Raw genomic sequence first — 19,890 nt, forward strand, 5'->3', positions numbered from 1 at the left:
GTATAAGAATATTATATTTGATTAATATTTTACAATTCAATTCATTGTCTTGTAAAAATCCTAATAAAGGAATTTTTCATGGACGGTACTATAAATTACATAATCTAGGCAATTTTAATAAAAGTTCTTTAGAAATAGATGCATTTATTCATGTATTTTATAAAATACTGCATTAAATATGACAAAAAAATCTTCCTCATTGCTCAGTATTGTCATTTACTTTACTAAGCTTATATTACATTAATGATTTCAGGAGAACGGATCCCAATTCACAGATGGCGATATTTCGATATTCGAAGCGTTCGCCATCTTCTGCGGTCTTGGAATCCACAATACACAAATGTATGAGAATGCTTGTAAACTCATGGCTAAGCAAAAGGTAAGCGGTAAACTTTATAGCACAGTAAACTTTTACGTAAACATCGGCATCTCATATCTTGTTTTAAACGTTTTCAATTTAAAAAATAGAGGAATGCTAAAGTAGAAAATGTAACTGAATATAGTATAAAAAAAATGTTAGCTAAAGTCCAAAGTTTTAGAATAGGTACTTAAAAAATTGAATTTTGATACTAAAAATGGAAAGTAATAAAAAAAATCGATAGGACGTATATCAACTGTTTTAATTTGGTCATTGTATGCATCATGAGCTCGTGCCGAGCGGACTTGTCTGTTCGAGTCTAAACAAAGTTTGAGTTATAATTTGTTATATGAAGTGAAGTGAAGAGATTTCTGTGAACTAAGTAATTTTAATTATTATTGTGAGTTTAAATAAAAATGTGATATTCCATTTGCGTCTTTTACTGCTCGAAGCTATCCAAGATGCTCAATGTGGAAGAATTAATCAGCCCACAGAGCCCTATACTCCAGCCTGAGATGACATATATATATATATATATATAAAATGAATCCCTATTTCCCTTAGTTACGCCATCAGGCGTGAGCGGCTGGACCGATTTCAAAAATTCTTTCACCAAAACAAAGCTGCAATTTCACTGAGTGACATAGAATATAATGGGAGAAACCGAGGCGAACAGCTAGTCTTGTATGAAAATTTCACAAATCCTACTAATATTATAAATGCGAAAGTTTTATTCTTTCTATTTTTTCTTTTTTTTTACCCCGATATTCCTACGGGATACGGACTTGCGCGGGTAAAACCGCGGGGCGCAGCTAGTCATATAAAAAATACACCTGTGTCCAATCCTATCTTGAAGAAATTCATAAATATTTATCTTATAATTAAACCATTTATTTTATGACATATATTCTTTACTCCCAGGTGGCATTAGAATGTCTATCATACCACGCCACTGCGTCCTCTGAAGACACAGCCAAGTTATGTCAGGACATCATACCTTCGGCAGAAACTTATAATCTTTATAGCTTCAAATTTCACGGTAAGTTGCTTAGCCCCTAGTAAACATATAACAACAAACAAAACACGGTGTTTTACAGGACTGTTATTTGTCCCCAAAATTATAATAACTCTTTGTTAACTCTTAAATTTCTATTATAAAAATTCTACGTAATAGCAACAGCGATATACCTTGAACTGATAATTATGCTCACCACATTTTATCCTCTGACGTTATTTATTTCATTTATCAAGATTTTTGATTTATCCCAAGGGGGCATTTAACGGGATAAAAAGTATCCTACAAAAGTCAGCTCATATAATGTCTGCATATCAAATTTAATCAAAATCGTTTACTTCGTTTCAGCGTAATTGACGAAAAGACATCCAAACAAAGAAACTTTCACATTTTAAATATTAGTGTGATAGTGTGATTATATATTTTTATTATTTCAGATTTCGATCTAGCAGACGAAGACACGTGTCGAGCGACTCTACGCATGTTCTTACAATGCAATCTGGTTGAGAAATTCCACATACCGTATGACGTAAGATATTTGGATATATCTATAGAGTGAACGTATACCTTCTAGGGAAACGCGATATAGGCCAAACCTTAGCTTACCAGAAGTTGAAATTATCATCAAGCGCATATTGACTACTATAAAAAAATTTAATTATATTACAAGAAACTTTATTACAAGTTCTTCCAAATATATGAAAATCAATATTACTATTTTATTAATAACAAGAGAATATGAGACTTTCTTTACGGTTTGGCAAAAAGACGCAGGTTCGAATCCCGCATCGTGATATTTTTTATTCTTTCGAAATGTCACATTTATAAAGCATTTCAATGCTATAATACTAAAAATTAAACAAGAGCATATGTTTGATATATCATGATTATTTTACTATCCATTTCAGGTCCTTTGCCGGTGGATTCTGAGCGTGAAAAAGAATTACCGACCCGTTAAATACCACAATTGGAGGCATGCTCTTAACGTAGCCCAAACTATGTTCGCAATGCTGAAAACCGGCAAGATGGAGAGATTCATGTCGGACCTAGAAATCTTAGGTCTTCTAGTCGCGTGTCTATGCCACGATCTAGATCATAGAGGGACTAATAACGCATTCCAGACGAAAACTGAAAGCCCTTTGGCGATTTTATACTCGACTTCCACGATGGAGCACCATCACTTCGATCAGTGTGTCATGATTTTGAATAGCGAAAGTAATAATATATTTCAGGTAACTTGGAATTATTTTTTTTATTTACTTACTAGCTGAGTTGGCTAATGGTGTTCTGCCTTACTCATTTAAGAGTCCGATATGCACATAAATTTCATAAAAATCGGTCTAACCGTTTCGGAAGAGTATGGTAACTAACAATGTGACACGAGAATTTTATATATTAAATAATAATAATAATAATAAACATTTATAATATTAGTTATATAATATTAGAAGAGAAGATAGAGAAAGAGATATTTATTTATTAGTATTGCTATAGGTTGAGATTTAGAATCGTTAGAAAATTAATATATATACTCCCAGTAGTTGTTTTTTTTTTTTACTTTTTGTCAACGGAATTCAAAGAAAGAGATTTCAAATTCGGCTGTATTTTTTTGCATTTGTAACATCAAAACATATCACTGGATGAACCTTTTGATGATTGTTTTTTATATGAAAGATTAGCTGCACCCGGCAAACGCTGTTCTGCCTTACTCTTATCATTTATGGGTATGAAAAATAGATGTTGGCCGATTCTCATAGATACCGGATAAGCACAAAAAATTTCATCAAAATCGGTCAAGCCGTTTCGGAGGAGTATGGCAACCAAAACATGACACGAGAATTTTATATATTAGATGGCGCCTTCCACGTTTTATTTAAATCTATTAAATGTTATAGTTCTGACAATTGAAGGCAATTCGGGGCAATAATAACAAATATTATCATTCCACAGGCTCTCTCTCCTGTCGACTATAAGACAGTGATGCGAGTTGTGGAAACGGCTATACTCTCGACAGATCTAGCGATGTACTTCAAAAAGAAATCAAAGTTCCTAGAATTGGTGGATAATGGCGAATTTGATTGGCAGAGCCCAGAGAAGAAAGAATGTGAGTTAAACGGAAGTAATTCTTCGATAATATGTATTAATATTAGCCCTACATGAATAGAAGTAGGGTGAATGTTATAAATGTAATTTAGATGACAAATGTGCTCCATAATATTTTCATCCAAAATAAATAATCCTACTTTCAAATTTGGTACGACAGCTGGACAACTAGAGTAATACACAAGTAACTTTTATCCCGATATTCCTACGGGATACTTAGACTTACGTGATTGAAACCGCGGAACGCAGCGTGTATATTATAAACGCGAAAGTTTGTAAGTAAGGATGTATGGATGTTTGTTACTCTTTCACCCGAAAACAGCTTACCCTATCTGTATGAAATTTGGTACAGAGATAGATTACAGTCTTGATTAGAACCTAGGCTACTTTTTACCCGGATACCTCGCGAATGAAAAGTTTTTTTTAAAGAGTGTTCCAAGAGAAAGTTTTAAACGCGTCTGTTAAACTACTCCGAATTTAACGCGTGCGAAGCAGCGAGCGAAAGCTATTAGACTATAGCATTAACGACGCGAGTAAAACCGCGAGGCACAGCCAGAAGACAATACTCATGAATCAATGGCAACCAACCTTCCAGTGCTATGCGGTATGATGATGACAGCGTGTGACGTGTCAGCAATCGCGAAGCCCTGGGAAGTGCAGCACAAAGTGGCGAAGCTGGTGGCTGATGAGTTCTTCGACCAGGGAGACTTAGAGAAGTTGCAGCTTAATCAACAACCCATTGCTATGATGGATAGGTAAATAAGATTTAATTTTTAAAAAAGGTACCTTACAGCTAAACATACAATAAATAGTTCCGCTTACAAATATGTACGCCTATCAAAGATTGGGACCAGGATAGTATTATGTTATCTGTGATTGTTGTGTCGTTTTGGGCTATTTATTACTGTTTACCCAACACTCACCGAATGAAACATAGCAATATCCTTTTTCGTGTGGTACTTCCGCGAGCGGGCCCAATTTCTTGTCTGCCACATAGAAACAACAATTTTTCGAATGTTTTTCAATATTGTGCAATGTGTTGTTTATAATGCTACATTAAAGAACACAGAGTTGATCTTTTAATTTGACAATAACAATGTTATAATTCGTTATATGAAGATTCTATGCAATTGAATCGGAAGTTAGAGAATTTATTACTACAGTATCTTTAAATTGTCTGTCAATAAATTACTATTATTTTTTAATTATAATGTTGACTTAAAATCCCTAAACAAAACAGACAAAAAGCCTATTCTTAATTTCAGAGAGAAAAAAGACGAGCTCCCCCAGATGCAGGTGGGTTTCATCGACATGATATGCCTGCCGCTGTACAAAGTGCTCTCCGATACGTTCCCCTGGATACAGCCGCTGTACACCGGCACGATGGAGAACCGCCAGCGCTGGCAGGACCTCGCGGAGAAGGTGGAGATGGGCCTCACGTGGATAGACCACGACACCATCGACAAACCCATTGAGGAGTTCACTAGTGAGTGTTCTAGTCATGATTGGTACATTAAATTGTTAAATAAATAAATAAGTATCCTAAAAATGTTAGTGATACTACTATAAAGTAAATTAATAATAATGATCTCTCTGTATTTTTCAAACATGGGATAATTAGCCCCAAATTGACATATAAATATCAAACGCACAGCTCCACGATATAATATACAGTTTGTTAAATGATAAAATACAAGCTCATATTTTCTTGCTTGCAAGAACAGTACAATAAATTACATGTTACTCGCTGTTCGCCCGACTTCGCCCGTGGTACATAAATAGCCTATGTCACTCAATGAAGGTGCAGCTTTCTAATGGTAAAAGAATTTTCAAAATCGGTCCAATAGTTTTTGTGTTTAAACTTAACAAACATACAATCATACAAAAAACAAAAATTCAAAAGTTTTATATTTATAGTATTAGTGTAAATATCTAATATTTTTTATTATTCTTTTTTAGCTTCGAACGACGTAATAAAAGACGTAGAATTCACACTTCAAACACTGAACTGTCAACGACCCGTCTCTGACACTATGGCACTTGTGAAACCGATCAAAACTCCCTTCCACTCCCTGAGGAGAGGGAAAACCAGCAGCGTCACAGTTAGATCTTCGCGGAGTAAGCTAACTAGGTAAATTTGCTATGCATTTTATTGTTTGATATCTTTCTTCTTAAATATATTGATTTAATAATAAACATTAAAAGCTTTTATTTTTTATAAATATTAAATCCGATTACTTTTTGTAGAGTGTTTCTTTATTTAACTAAATGCTTATTTTGTTTCTTTTAATAGTAATTTCTATAAATATAATGAAAAACAATAAACATTTTTTTTTTATAACCATTTAATGTAAGTGTTAATATTTATTATAACTTTGTTTAACAATTGCGTGCATTCAAAACTAGTCCTTATACAATGATATAATAAGAGTGAGATTAAAGTTTCTTCCAGGTCTCTCTACGCGGCCCCAAGCAGCCGCGACGAAAGCGCTCCAACAGCGAAGGAGACGGCCGCGAGCCCGCACACGGCGCTGCTGCAGGAGGGACGGACACACAAACATAAGGGCCGGTGAGTGCGAGAGAGAGGGAGAGAGATAGAGAGAAAGAGAGAGTGAGTTTATGATTAGTTTCCTTGAACTCTGGGAAATTGGGGTCTACGTCACAGAGCTGCGCTGTTCCGTGGCGCTTCTGGCCACTATAATATATCGCAGAGAGTTGGATAATAATAAATATATGTTTTAATATTTTTGCATTAAAATTATTAAAATCATCTGTTTTCTAAACCCATGGAAACCTAGATAATACTACCAGAATAAAAATAATATTATTAAATGAAAACATTATTTACAGGTTATGCCATATGTTGTGACGAAGTTTAAACTGGTAAGTCTCAAATATTCTGTATTAAGTTATCAAACTTTTAAAGTAAAAGTAAATATCTAAATGTTGAAAAGGGATCACCGGGAATCGAACCCAGAACCCCTCGGTTGTACACTCGCACTTTATCCTTTACCTTCTTCTAAGCCTTAATTCACTCATAGTTGGGCCCAGGCCTTATGTCGGTCTGCCCACGGTCTTTATTCTGCTTCTTGCAACGGCTATCACCTGTTAATTCTTCGGAAGATGTGACTTAGCCAGATCCACATTAGTTTACTACATCACGGTTAAATTATTATGATTAGAAATAAAAGCATACGTATCTTTTGATTATTTTTAAGAATAGAGAAATATTGATCACGAGGCGGGATTCGAACCTGCGTCTTTTTGTCAAACCGTAGCAACGCCTAGCCTTTCGTCAACCCGTGATCTCGCCTCAGCCATCGAATTTCTTCTACTCTGTCGGTTTCAAGTGGCTAAGTGACACCCCAAAAACCCGTTTTTAAAAATTTATCATTTCAATGCTATAAAACAAAAAATTTAAAAACATGTATTTTTTGTTTTTTAGGGGCAGTCAGAGCAGCACAGACAAAAAGAACATTATGAAGCCATCCCAATCGATCGACTAGTTTCCATCGGATGTGACGTCATTCTGGTCTTACTAGCTCATAAAAGCAAGCTTGACAACCAATTATACAAAACTTGTTGGAGTGATATGACATCTATACCAAAGAAGATAGAGCTCGTTTTTGTGAGATTGTAATAAGCTTTTTCTCAATGTTCAATTCTGATGTTTCTGATTGACTCGAATGAATCAGTGTTTACTATGTGTTTGCTTATAAAATTAATTCAACAATGAAAACATACAGATATTATAACAACGGTGATACATAGTTTATATCGTATGTATAGTATTAAAACCCCATAACGTTCCTAAAGAGAAACTTCTTGTAAGAGGTATGTCTTATAAATCTGGCCTAATAAATATAACTTATGGGAAATGTAAACTTGGGTCGACCCAAGTTTTTGATAAATATTGATTGGTTTGTGATCAACATCTTATATTATTACCACAAATATTAAGTCACAATAATTATGAAAGGAACCCAATTAAACTGAAAATAAATATATATATACCTATCACAATAACTAGGTAACAAATATTAAAAAATAAAATTTCCAACAAAATTAAGGACAAAAATAAATATAGTTTCAAGAATTTTCACAATCAAAACATAGCAAACACTGTTTCATTAATTTAATAGATAACTTCTTACGTCGTTTTGATGGTCATGTTTCCTGTAACTATATAGATAAATGTATTTATAGACTGTGATCTAGTGTTACTTGGTTCTATACTCTGTAAATAAGATAGTCATTTCTATTGTTGATGTTTAGATGTGTGTCGTTTATTGCGAAAGCTCTTGTACTATGGACTATGGTGAACTAAAAACTATACAGATTTTGAAGAGCATACAAAAGAATCAATTCAAGAGTCAATGTCATGCTTAATACTTTATTGTTCAATTAAGTATTTCAGTATATAATAATATAAGAATAACGTATCATAAATGCAAAAATCTTCAAATTATCTTAGTCCATGGCTCAAGTTGGCTGTTAGATTTAATATTAAAGTCAATATAACGTTAATTACAAATTGTTTTCCATAACAATGCCTTCCGTCGACTGTAGACAATTCATGACTGTATTGAAAGCGTATTTCAATTATATTTATTTAATTTAAAAACCACTAATTCGATGAAAATAAATTGTAATTCATTGAATTGTATGGAAATCATGAATAATATTTAAATATATTCAAGTTTATCGTTCATTAAAATCAATATAATTAAGGAAATATAACTGAAATACGCGACATTTTAATACATTTCTAGGTTACTTTTTTCTTTAAAATATTTGTGTGGGTTTTAATAGGTAGTTTAAAACGAAATATACGTGTTGTAATGTTTGAATATCTAATAGAAAATGTCGTTAGCTGTTAATATCTTCTTGGATATTCAATGTTTATGATAAGTATTTAATGTATATTTTACTTGAGACTTGATTAATAATGAGCTAATTGTAATATGCAAACAGTAGATCAATCTTTTTAAATGATATTTATAGTCTATGGTTAATCAGGCAGCCATTTTAGACTATGGTTCGTAAAGCCATTAATAACGTATTTACGCGCCAACTTCTTATCATTTAATCTGTTTGACGTTTACGTTGTCATTTTTGCGCAACCTCGAAATATAAACATTAAATTTTATTCGCTCCTTTAGATCGACCATTTCATGTGTTGTAATTTTTTTAATACCGATTAATTAATTATTTACCATAAGTGAAGTATTATATGATGCTAGTCGAGTCTTATATTTGTTATGTTACCTGAAGCAAATTTTACGTCCGAACGCTTATGAAGCCAATGGTGATAAATTACAGAATAAAATATGTTTTATTTTGTTTTACAGAGTCTATTTTGTATATAACTATTAAAATGTATGTATGCTTGGTTGGTAATTTATCGCATAGTCGATTATATAAGCAAGAATATCTTCCTTATATGTAAGGGTTTTCATTATACATACATTTAGTTTTAAAGATTTTTGGAATGTTACACTGATAATGGTAGTCACTGAGCAAGTTGATCCAATTTCTTAGTCAATAAATACATTAGTATGATAAAACTCATGGACTTCTATAGATGATAATTAAAAACTATTGTAGACTTGTTGGTATTCCGAATTTCTTTATTTGAAATACATATAATACATACATAACATGTACAGAATTGCAAATTTAAGTTTAAAAAAAACATTTGAGAATTACAATAGATAAAAATTCTATCAAAGTTTTACTATTCCCATATGATGATACTGTTATTTATAGGCATTATTAAAAATAATTGTTTTTTTTTGTATAATTGAAAATTCAAATTATATACTACATATAGTAAAAAATGTATTTTGTAAAACATTTGAATAATTAATTATTGTTTTCGAAAGCAAAACGAAAATACAACGCAATTGTTATTTTGCCGTCAAATATTTCGTCCAAGTGTTTGGAAAGTTTTAATTGCATATTTTTATTCTTGATATAATATTATGAAATATGCAATATCATTTATATTTATTTTTACTATGTAACCCTTATGATTAAGGGTCATCAATGAACATCGTCATGCAGAGGGTTTAGAAGGGACTAGCGACATTTTAAGAAACGACAAAATATGTAATATAAGAATAATACGCCTAGAAACGTCCCAATAAAATGAACCAATGCAAACTAAGCCCTATTGGCTCATGCCGTATTACGCACGCGTACCTATATCAAGCTGTTTTTACCTCACTTTTGACATAGCAAGGCTTGTATGAAGGCGATCTAGGCGTTATTGATCTAAGCCCAAATGATACTAGAGAGAGAGATGAAATATATGCGTTGCACATGTCTTAAAAGTGATGTACAATGGAGAATGTATGTAATTCCGTAGAGGATTTCGAAATGTTGTGTATTTCAAAGACAGTTTGTTGCAAAGAATCTTAAACAATGAAATACAGAGTCGATTATAGTTCTTCTTGGTCTTACAACAACACTAGCATATAATGTAATATTTATGTATTTTGAAGTAGTACATTCGTAATTACCCCATACGCACCAAATGTATGACTTTGTGTAACGTTTAAAATTCAATACATCGTTTAAATAGATTTTCAATGGGAAATCGAAGTCCATCACATATATAAGCCCATAACACTGTTGTATCTTAATATAAAATGTCCTCTTGGGAAATCTGTGCAATTTTAAAGTGTAATTGTTTAGTTTTCTATGAGTGACAATGATATTAATTTATGCATCACGTTCTAGTATTACTAAATTCACGTATGTATGTAAGAGATAATTAATAGAGTTTCGTATTACACAAATATCCCACAATGACAAAACAATATATTTTAATATCATTACCACTAATAGATCTTTAGAAAAAATAGATTTCTGGTGTTGTGAAATAGTTTTATTACTATTAGGGACCTCTATTGTAAAACTTTACTGAATAAACAAATGATTAAGACTTCTCTAAATTTTGTTATCATTCAAACAATTTTTTTTCACACTTTCAAGCCCTAGTGCGCTAAATGTTACTTCCGATGCGGAAAAGTGATGGATTGCCTAGCGGCAAGCTATATAGCTGTCTTTTTCCCACATTTGATTTCACTGGTTTATGCATTGCTGTTTGAATATTATGCATTAAATTTTAATAATGTCAAAATTTTGCACCAATCCCAAAGCAAACTGGTTCGCAATTCGCGCTAAAAATTCGCTTTGCTGAAACTTGACTGTCGAAGCACGATGTCTATTATACCACAGTATAAAAAAGCATTACCCATTCTAGACTATGCTAATACCAAACCACCAACTGCCCTAAAATGCTTCCTTATGTTTTTCCATCGTTTTCCATTTCAAAATGTTTCGTAAGCATACGTACTTTTTAGTTAATCTCTGCAGAAAACTAAATTGATTGGTAGAAGACATGGCTGTCATCATCATGCTGTCATCACGGTGTATTGAAAAAAACTTATTGTAATTGAAACAATATAATGTTCAGATTACCTGGGCAGTTACTGACAATTCGAAGCATATTGGTATGTAAGGCATTAATATGTTATCTAGAATCATCATAAAATTGTGTTAACTGATAAATTAAAATCACATAAAACTCACGAGTCAAGACATTAAGAGTTATCGAATGACAGTGATCTCCAATTCGTCTTAAGGCTAGCTCAACTCCTTTACGGGGCGCAAAAGTTTAAAAAAACATTCCCATTTCCCATTTTTTGTTATTTTATCCCCATTATAATAACAAGTGAGACGTGAATGCAACTGATTTGGTATTTAAACGTCACATAGTGTATTATTTTACTCAAAGGTTCGCGTATTCATCCATTCACAGCGTCGACACCCCGTTTTCGTTCGGGGGACACATCTCTCTCACCCCCAGTACAGCAAGTACAGTCCACAAGAGCGAGAGACATGCCCGAAACCCCCGCCACCGCCCCCGCCAAAAGCTAAAGATGATAGCGTATTCTGGGGCGCCATCGCCGTTGTTTTCCTTGCCGCTGGATTCGCTGTTATTGCTAAGTACATAATTATTTTTAATAAAAGACTAAAAATCAAATTTTCTAGAAATAGAATAAATTTAAATGACGTTTTGTGTGGATTGAGGTTTATCACTCCATCAATCATTGTTCCTATGGTGTTATTTTGACAGCGATTATCTTCATTGCAGTGTTGCCTATAGGCCTCCTCAGAGAACACAACAATAAGAATACAACTAGATAAAAATCACCTAAAATACCCTTACTTTTAGGTAGGCTATAATAAGGTGATGTGCCAATACTGGATTGAAAATCATTGCTGCCAACATAGGAACTGTTCGATGAAACGTACTTAATTTTTTGTCTAGCCTCCACTATTGAAAAAACTTTCAACTATCGTTTTAAACATCTCCATTAAACAAATTTTCGAATTCGTACAATATACAAAATTGTTATACTTATTCCCTATTGTTATAGCACTAATAAATATTATTATGAAGCAAGCTTGTATTTAAGTATGTAACTATTAAACTAAAAAACTAATCTACCGTTTTGAAAAATTATTTTATCACTAGATAGAGCTGTATCCACAGACTTTTATCTTATCCCGGGATCAATCCGGGCCTAGTATAACTATATAATATCTGAACCCGAGCAAGGTCGGGGAAGAAACTAGCCCATAGTTTACGATGTGCAAAATTTTTAGACGTTCCCCCGAGATACGCGATTGGTTAACAATCCACGCGCCCTGGTTCGACGATTTCATAGCGATAATGTATGAAGAAAACATGACGTACTCTGACTTCGCGGAGAAATGTACCGAGGACTTGAGGAGTTATATAGAGAACATTGGCAGAGATGACAAACCCAAAAACTGTTCCTTGGAGGGTGATTCTGGAAAACCGACTATAAGTAAACAATTTAAGATAGTTTTCATTTATGCCGTCTTTAATTATGTTCTACCTTAATTATAATTAACGTTAGCTGCGTAACTTGCGTGCAATCATTCGTACAAATATTTGCGCACGTGAGTGAAACTACGCAGAAACATTTACCTAATATAAGCTTCTATATTATTGTATTTATATTTATATATAGTATATTTTTATATTTATTTAGTAAACCCGAATGTTATTGATTTTCTATATATAAAAAATTATATAATATATATATATCTTATATATAAAATTCCCGTGTCACAATATTAGTTACCAAACTCCTCCGAATCGGTTGGACCGATTATTATGAAATGTTGTGCGCACATGAACGAGTATGTTTGAGAATTGGCCAACATCTATTTTTCATACCCCTAAATGATAAGAGTAAGGCATAACGGCGTTTGCCGGGTCAGCTAGTAGAATATAAGTATATAAAAGTCGTTACCTAAATAAATAGTCAGTTCACCAATTATAATTCAAGAATGGCTGATTTTTCTGCAATTTTGGGTTTGACGAAAGTTTTGAATAAGATAGTATAATCATGCAGATACCCTCTAGTATGTAGGTATCTCATAGCAATATTTTTTTTGTTTATTTACTGTATTGTAAAATCGATTTTCCTCTTTCAGCGGTACCTGAAAGGCACGAAGTAGAAACAGTAAAGATACGAGGTACGTTTTTTTTTTTCGAATACTAATTAAACACACGTTCTTAGTGCTAAACTTGTTTCTTTGAACCAGCAAATTTTAGAAACTACTGATCCTAACTCGAAAAGCTACAGTAATAGGGGAAAATGATTCTTTTCAGCATTACATACACTTTCGAGGGAAGATTTATAGAAGCTAGTTTATAATAATCTTGATATTTAATTTTTTTGTGTTATATAATTTAAATTTTTAAATTTATATATAACATGTATGTATATGAAAATTTGAAACATTAAAAAACGTCGACTATTTATTTATTTACTTATTCATATAATACCAAGTCTATATTTAATTATGAGGCGGGATCCCATCAATTCAACATGACTATTTACAGAAGACGGAAAAGAGTGCGTAATTGTACCACCACCAGTCATAACCAAGAACATCTGTGAGGTCGAGGAGTGTTTGATCGACCTAGCCGAGACTGTCCTCAATAACTACTACACGGCTACTGAAGCATGCGTATACTATAATAAAGTAAGATTTACTTCCGACTATTGATATTTTATTTCTATAAAAAAAGACACCGATGGCCTTGGGAGAGTCTTAAATGGGACCAAAGACAAAATGACAACAATTTCCTATTTATACTAATATTATAAAACTGAAGAGTTTGTTTGTTTGAACGCCCTAATCTCAGGAACTACTAGTCCGATTTGAAAAATTAACGGGCGAAGCCGGGGCGGACCGCTAGTCAAACATAAAAAGAATCACATTAATCGGCCAATAACCGATCGAGTTATAGACTAATAATACGAAATAAAACCATTAAATTTAGAACTCCCTCGTTTTCTATTAAATAAGTCTCGAATAGAAGTAGTTTTATCCCACAGGAATGGGATAGCGAAATATGGACAAGCTAATATGGACTATTAGATTATTTAATATGGAAAATCGATGATACAAATAACACAAACAACAATGTTTTTCTTATTAATAACAGATCCCATAGAGACATGGTTAACAACATGGATGTACAAAAAATATATCTTATTATGTCCTCATCGGTGAAAAGTTTCATCCGTTCATCATTCAATTAGATTAACATTCAATTTTAAATTGCAATATTTATATCCGCAATTTACAGGTAGTTGAGGAGGCTATGCAGAACTTTTCAATACCAACAGTTAAGAAGCTGCACGATCAAATGGCGGAGAGGATAGATCTGGTCAATACGTCAATTAACAACGTCAATATTGCGCTTGCTGATCTAGGTGAGGGGGTTGTTTATGTTTTATCGGTAGGTCCATAGCCTTTAGGGGCTGCTGTAGGAAGTGGACAATACTCACAAGTCGACAATACCCACTAGTAGACATTTTACTATCTACTACAATATGCAAGAGTTTTCCACTATACAAAAAGGGACCATTAAACATTGATCATAAGTATTATATATATTTTGAAAGAAAAAAAAAAACGAAAATGCGTAATATTGTTCAATGTGTTACGGATACACAACAGCGATTTTTTTTTTCGAATTGACATTTTAGAATCGATTGGAAAGGTAAACGCAAACATTTATGTATTTAACAATTTGGGCCAAAGACGCTTTTAATCCGTCAAAATACACAATTTAATGTTCACCACCGTTAATACTCGTAATTAAAAAAAATGCAATTTGAGTATTTGTCCTTTTTTTTATACGGAGGCGTAGGCGTAGGAGGCGTGTGACAAATTCTAAAGGTAAATCCTAAGTAGGATGAACAAAATTTAAAGAAAATGTATTACAGATAATCTCAACCATTATTTCGAATGTGGAGTAAAAGCACCGAAGGAAGCAATGTGCAACATTCGGGGGCTTATAAACGACTACCAGAAGAAGTTGAAGATATCTCGCATCAAATATGAGTGGGAGAACGATAAGTCAATAGCTATGGATCAGCATTGGCAGAGGGTACCTTCTTGTCTTCTTGCTATTTGTCTTGTCCTAAATGACGTTATACTTGCAAGAAATAGTGTTCCGCAAAACAAACTATTGTAGAAATTTTAAACATGTTTTTACAATGAATGTTTATGTTGCGAAAGAGCCATGTATGTGTATAAAACGTTTCATAATGTTATCTCGAAAAAACTACATAACGATACCTAGTGATAATTTCAATAATTCTTTTCTTTTCCATCCTTTTCAATTGACATATTTTAGAATTTCTTGTTCAAAAAAAACCGCAATGCAATTTAAAGTTAACATTCTTTCTATCAATTGTAAACTGTTAATTTTATTACGGACAAAAGTTTAGTACCAATCAAAATTGGGAAATTAATTTGATTATTTAATTTGTCATTCGTAGGTTGAGGCTGCGGTGGACAAATATACAGACGAGAACCAAACAATGTTCCCGGAGATAAAGTACGTCCAAGATAAACTGCAATTAGTGGGAGATCCAGACCTATTGCTCTATCACACCTACAGATATGTAAGTTCACATATTTAAATAATGTGACGTCATTGCAAAATGATCGTAGCAAGTGGGAATTTTTTGTTACATACGATCACGATAGAAAGCCATTGTTTTTACCTAAACACACATACGTAAACTTTCATTACAACCAAGACCAACCGTTTATGGAATCAGTGAATAACACATGCACAGATGAACTAGGTATGTTTATATGTAAAGATGTACATAATATGGTAAATACTTAAGTTATAGCTGGCAACTGAGCTGGTGCTTCGCCTGATGGTAAGTGATCACCACCGCCAATAAACATTCTCAGAGGTAGTGCCACAGCCTGACACAACGGAACACAGTCGGATGCTTCTATTCACTCCGAACTTCTCTGGTAGTGTGGTACCCTCTTCGATACGAGATGGCCTTATTCGTGCCGTGTCGTGCTCAACTCGCACATTCAATACTTTTCTTTAATACGCATAATAAGTATACAATTTTCTACATCAAAGTTGGTTTATCGCTCGAGGATTATAGTTATTTTTTTCTATTTATTTCAGTCACAAAAATTGAAGGAAGAACTCAATAACTCGGTGGTGGGCATGACAGAGCGGGTGAACAGAGCAATGGATAGTAAGTGATTGCATTATATCATTAAAAGTGAAGTCCCGTGTCCCCTAGTGGTTTGGTTGGTTGGCAGATGATATACAACGGTTACACTGATCGATTTTCTTTACGGACAAGTAGGTGATTAGCCTTCTGTGTCCTGCCAGACCGATACTTTTTTTTGTGCGTCCCCACCAGAATTGAACCCAGGACCCCTCGGTTCTACGCTCATGCGTTAACCACTGTACCAAGGAGCGGGCGGCATTATATCATTATATCACTCTTTGTTAAAAACTAGCTTTTGCCCGTGGCTTCGCACGCGTTAAATAAGAAGTAGTTTCTTCACTACATACTATAAAACAAAGTCGCTTTCCATCTGTATCTGTCTATCTGTATGCTTAGATCTTTAAAATTACGCAGCAAATTTGGATGGGTTTTTTGATGCGAAACATCTACAGCCGCACGTAAAACAGATTTCTGGCGTGGCGACGCATGCCGTGGCGACGCGTCGCCACGCTAAATAATAATTTATAATATGTACAGTCTATATGCAGTAGTGTGTACGGTGAAATATTTTAGTTTATCATCATGACATATTTAGTTCCTATCACAGTCTGTTCTTTGCATATTAATTTTATAAAATAATGTCGATGTTTCACATCTGCCAGGCGTCCCGTGACGGCTCACATTTTTTTGTTTACTAAATTGAGCGATTCAAGAGGAAGATTTATATGTGTAATAACATTGAAAAAAGAGGGAAGGGGATTAACTTCGAATTTAACGTGTGCGAAGCCGCGGCCAAAAGCTAATTAACTAAATTTATTGTACATGACACAGATCTTCCACCGAACAAAGCGCGAGACGCACAGCTACAAGCTGTGCTAAGAGAAAAGAGGACGGCAATGGACAAAGAGTTCAGGCAGAGGGTATATTCATCTTCAATAAACAACAATTGGTTTCACCATCATCAGCCCATACATGTTCCCACTGCTGAGACACAGGCCTCCTATGAGGGTTCAGGCCATAATCCACCACGCTGGCCAAGTGCGGGTTAGCAGACGACATGTCGTCGAACTTTTGATTCTTGGACATGCCGGTTTCCTCACGATGTTTTCCTTCATCGTTTTTAATTTTACAATTCGTCTACCTTGTCAATAATATCTGAAATTAACGCTTAAGAGCAGTTTTGGGGAAGTTATATAGAAATTCAATAACCACCGTTTCAAATTTGTTTAATTAGTCAGTTGTATTATGTAAGTTCTACATCAATACATTGTCCAAAGGTCTAACTATCTATAGGGATCTCTTATTTCTACAAATCTATACTAATGTTGTAGAGCTGAAAAGTTTGTTTGTTTGAACGCACTAATCTCTGGAACTACTGATCCTATTTGAAAAATTCTTTCAGTCTTAGATAGCCCATTTATTAAGGAAGCTATAATCATATGTACCACGGGCGAAGCCGGGGCGGACCGCTAGTATATCATAATAGGAAACTTTTGTATGTTTGTAACGTTTTCATGCGAAAATTGCTTCACCGATTTAATTTTTTTTACCGTTAGCAAGCTGCAACTTCATTCAGTGACAGGCTATATTTACTAGGCTATATATAGCAAAGGCGCAGCCGGGACGAACAGCTAGTATTAAATATTTAAGCATATATTTTCAACCAATAGCCCAAAAACGATGATAGTACTACATTTCTAGCGTGTTTTTTTAACAGTGTGAAGCACAAGTAAAGAACAATGATAAGATATTGAAGGATTCATTAAAAAAACAATGCGACAGACATCAAGAAGTGTTGAAGCAGAAGTTGATACAAAAAGAAAAAGAGGTAAAACATAAATATATAATAACTAACTGCGCCCGCTGGTTTCATTTAGAGCATCTTTTCATTATATCATGAAGGTACAATACCTTCATGATATAATGAAAATAATGGGAATATTTTATACAGATTTTATAGTAATGGATTTACCCCGTCATCCATTATTACTAGAGTGCCCCTAACTTAGGTCAAGATATTGATCCATGGGTAAATTACGGTGTACTATAACAAATATGCAAAATTTAATCTACTAAATATACATAAATTTAAAAGGTCGAGATTATCTATGTAACATTATACTAGTACAATTAAAGAGAAATTTGTTTTAGGCAACAGTGAAACTTAATAAAATGGTTGCTGAGAAAGTGGCATTCGAAAAAAATATATTTAAAAGACAATTAGCTGACATGGCTGCAAAACTGAAAGTCGTTGAGGATAAACTTAATGGTAACTGTCTTCAATAACTCGTAGAACCAAATATACATTAAGTATATAATAGATTCTTGGCCTTCGAATATGTTCATGGCATGGGTAGCGCTTACCGTCAGGTGACCCACAAGCTCAATTGCCGACGGTGATACAAATAAAAAAGGATTTTCAAATGGGCAAACAAGGCAAATATTTGTAATGCCACCTGAAGAGAAGCTTCTGTACGTACAAGAATTAGAAAATTAGATAGAATATTGTACTCGCAGAAAACACTACATCAATTTTGAAAAGAAAGAAAATGCATTTAAAGATTACAAAAAAACTTGCTTGCCACATACAGCAATCGAACAGAATTAAAATTACACCATGTGCTATTATTGCATCAATCGTTAATAACACATTAAAATAAACGTTAAATCAATAAGTAAAAACATACACACACACCATAATGCACTTAACACACGCATATAACATTATACCTTCTGTTTACACATAAATACAACAATAAATAACATTTATAATTAATCATACTAAAAATAAAAATAATAAATATGAAAAAAGTTAACACAAGAACTTAAATTAAGTTTTAAACGCATAATATATACGCTTTTAGCTCATTTAAAAGCTGAGCGAGAAACTAAAAGATCACAAGAGCTGTGGGTGGCTGGTGCTTCCCTCCTCCGTGCTACTAAAAAGGGGGAAGATAGAGTCCGAGTAGACAAAGAATTAAAGGCTATTGAAAAGGCATCTGGTAAGAGAGATTAGCTGAAGGCATATAGGTACGACTGCAACTTTCAACCGATCTTCTAAAAAGAGCATATATTTATTTAGTTTGAAGTGGCAGCTAATTAATTAAATGTAAATTAATATATTAATATAAATTTCAACATTGTAAAGCATCAGAAAAGTCCGAGTTATATGTGAAGCTTAATACAGATAATTTTTTTGCTTTTTTATGTGAGTATAGTTAATAAATAATTAATTAATCACCGACAGATTCCAAGCGTTTTTTTTTTTAACTTAGTAGCTTAAGCAGGCAGCGCATTTGATATCCTACCTCTGCTATTGTTTATAATTGGTGGGGATTACCTATACCCTTACCATCAGGCGAACCATCATCTCAATTGCCCGCCCTAAAAAAAAAGAAAAAGTAGATCTAAATCCAAAAATAGAAACCGACTATTCATGTAATGTTTTTCTTATAAGTTAAAAAAATATAAGTAAAACACGAAATACATAGAAAAGCGCAAAATTCCTTTGTGTAACGCTTATAAATTAATAATTTAAATATTTTATTTATTAGGGGAAGGAGATAAACTAGTGGAAACTGTGTTAAAAGCGATACCAGAGTCCGTTCGAAAGAACGGTATAGTACCAGAGAGCGTGCTTCGAGAAAGATACCATCGGGTAAGTTCAATCGGGGCACGACTAGTTTTAACATTATAATATGCAATATTCTAATATATACAATTCTCGTGTCGCAGTTTTCGTTGCCATACTCCTCCGAAACGGCTTGACCGATTTTGATGAAATTTTTTGTGCTTAT

At 33.5% G+C, this 19,890-nt stretch overlaps 2 protein-coding genes across 3 annotated transcripts in view; both read left to right on the forward strand.

Annotated features, from left to right (window-relative positions):
• LOC119837927 (cGMP-specific 3',5'-cyclic phosphodiesterase-like) overlaps positions 1-7,360 on the forward strand; it is a 62,490-nt gene extending 55,130 nt beyond the window's left edge. The window contains exons 10-20 of one of the 2 annotated variants that reach the window (XM_038363720.1): positions 254-379; positions 1,280-1,397; positions 1,811-1,902; positions 2,282-2,605; positions 3,324-3,477; positions 4,072-4,231; positions 4,742-4,962; positions 5,436-5,607; positions 5,919-6,045; positions 6,327-6,359; positions 6,922-7,360. In XM_038363720.1, the coding sequence (XP_038219648.1) occupies positions 254-379; positions 1,280-1,397; positions 1,811-1,902; positions 2,282-2,605; positions 3,324-3,477; positions 4,072-4,231; positions 4,742-4,962; positions 5,436-5,607; positions 5,919-6,039 (1,488 nt within the window). In that variant the 3' untranslated portion in view covers positions 6,040-6,045; positions 6,327-6,359; positions 6,922-7,360. The remainder of the gene's footprint in view (positions 1-253; positions 380-1,279; positions 1,398-1,810; positions 1,903-2,281; positions 2,606-3,323; positions 3,478-4,071; positions 4,232-4,741; positions 4,963-5,435; positions 5,608-5,918; positions 6,046-6,326; positions 6,360-6,921) is intronic. The other variant, XM_038363718.1, reaches the window with a different exon arrangement.
• A 2,461-nt stretch (positions 7,361-9,821) lies between these two features.
• The window catches only part of LOC119838029 (MICOS complex subunit Mic60-like), a 13,561-nt gene continuing 3,492 nt past the window's right edge, over positions 9,822-19,890 (forward strand). Inside the window, exons 1-14 of the mRNA XM_038363842.1 lie at positions 9,822-9,830; positions 11,305-11,492; positions 12,156-12,361; positions 13,017-13,058; positions 13,429-13,571; positions 14,182-14,308; positions 14,825-14,988; positions 15,383-15,508; positions 16,042-16,114; positions 16,925-17,067; positions 17,811-17,921; positions 18,245-18,362; positions 18,958-19,095; positions 19,648-19,751. Of these exons, the coding sequence (XP_038219770.1) occupies positions 9,822-9,830; positions 11,305-11,492; positions 12,156-12,361; positions 13,017-13,058; positions 13,429-13,571; positions 14,182-14,308; positions 14,825-14,988; positions 15,383-15,508; positions 16,042-16,114; positions 16,925-17,067; positions 17,811-17,921; positions 18,245-18,362; positions 18,958-19,095; positions 19,648-19,751 (1,692 nt within the window). The remainder of the gene's footprint in view (positions 9,831-11,304; positions 11,493-12,155; positions 12,362-13,016; positions 13,059-13,428; positions 13,572-14,181; positions 14,309-14,824; positions 14,989-15,382; positions 15,509-16,041; positions 16,115-16,924; positions 17,068-17,810; positions 17,922-18,244; positions 18,363-18,957; positions 19,096-19,647; positions 19,752-19,890) is intronic.

This window comes from Zerene cesonia, chromosome 29 (genome assembly GCF_012273895.1).
Source record: "Zerene cesonia ecotype Mississippi chromosome 29, Zerene_cesonia_1.1, whole genome shotgun sequence".
Lineage (NCBI taxonomy): Eukaryota > Metazoa > Arthropoda > Insecta > Lepidoptera > Pieridae > Zerene > Zerene cesonia.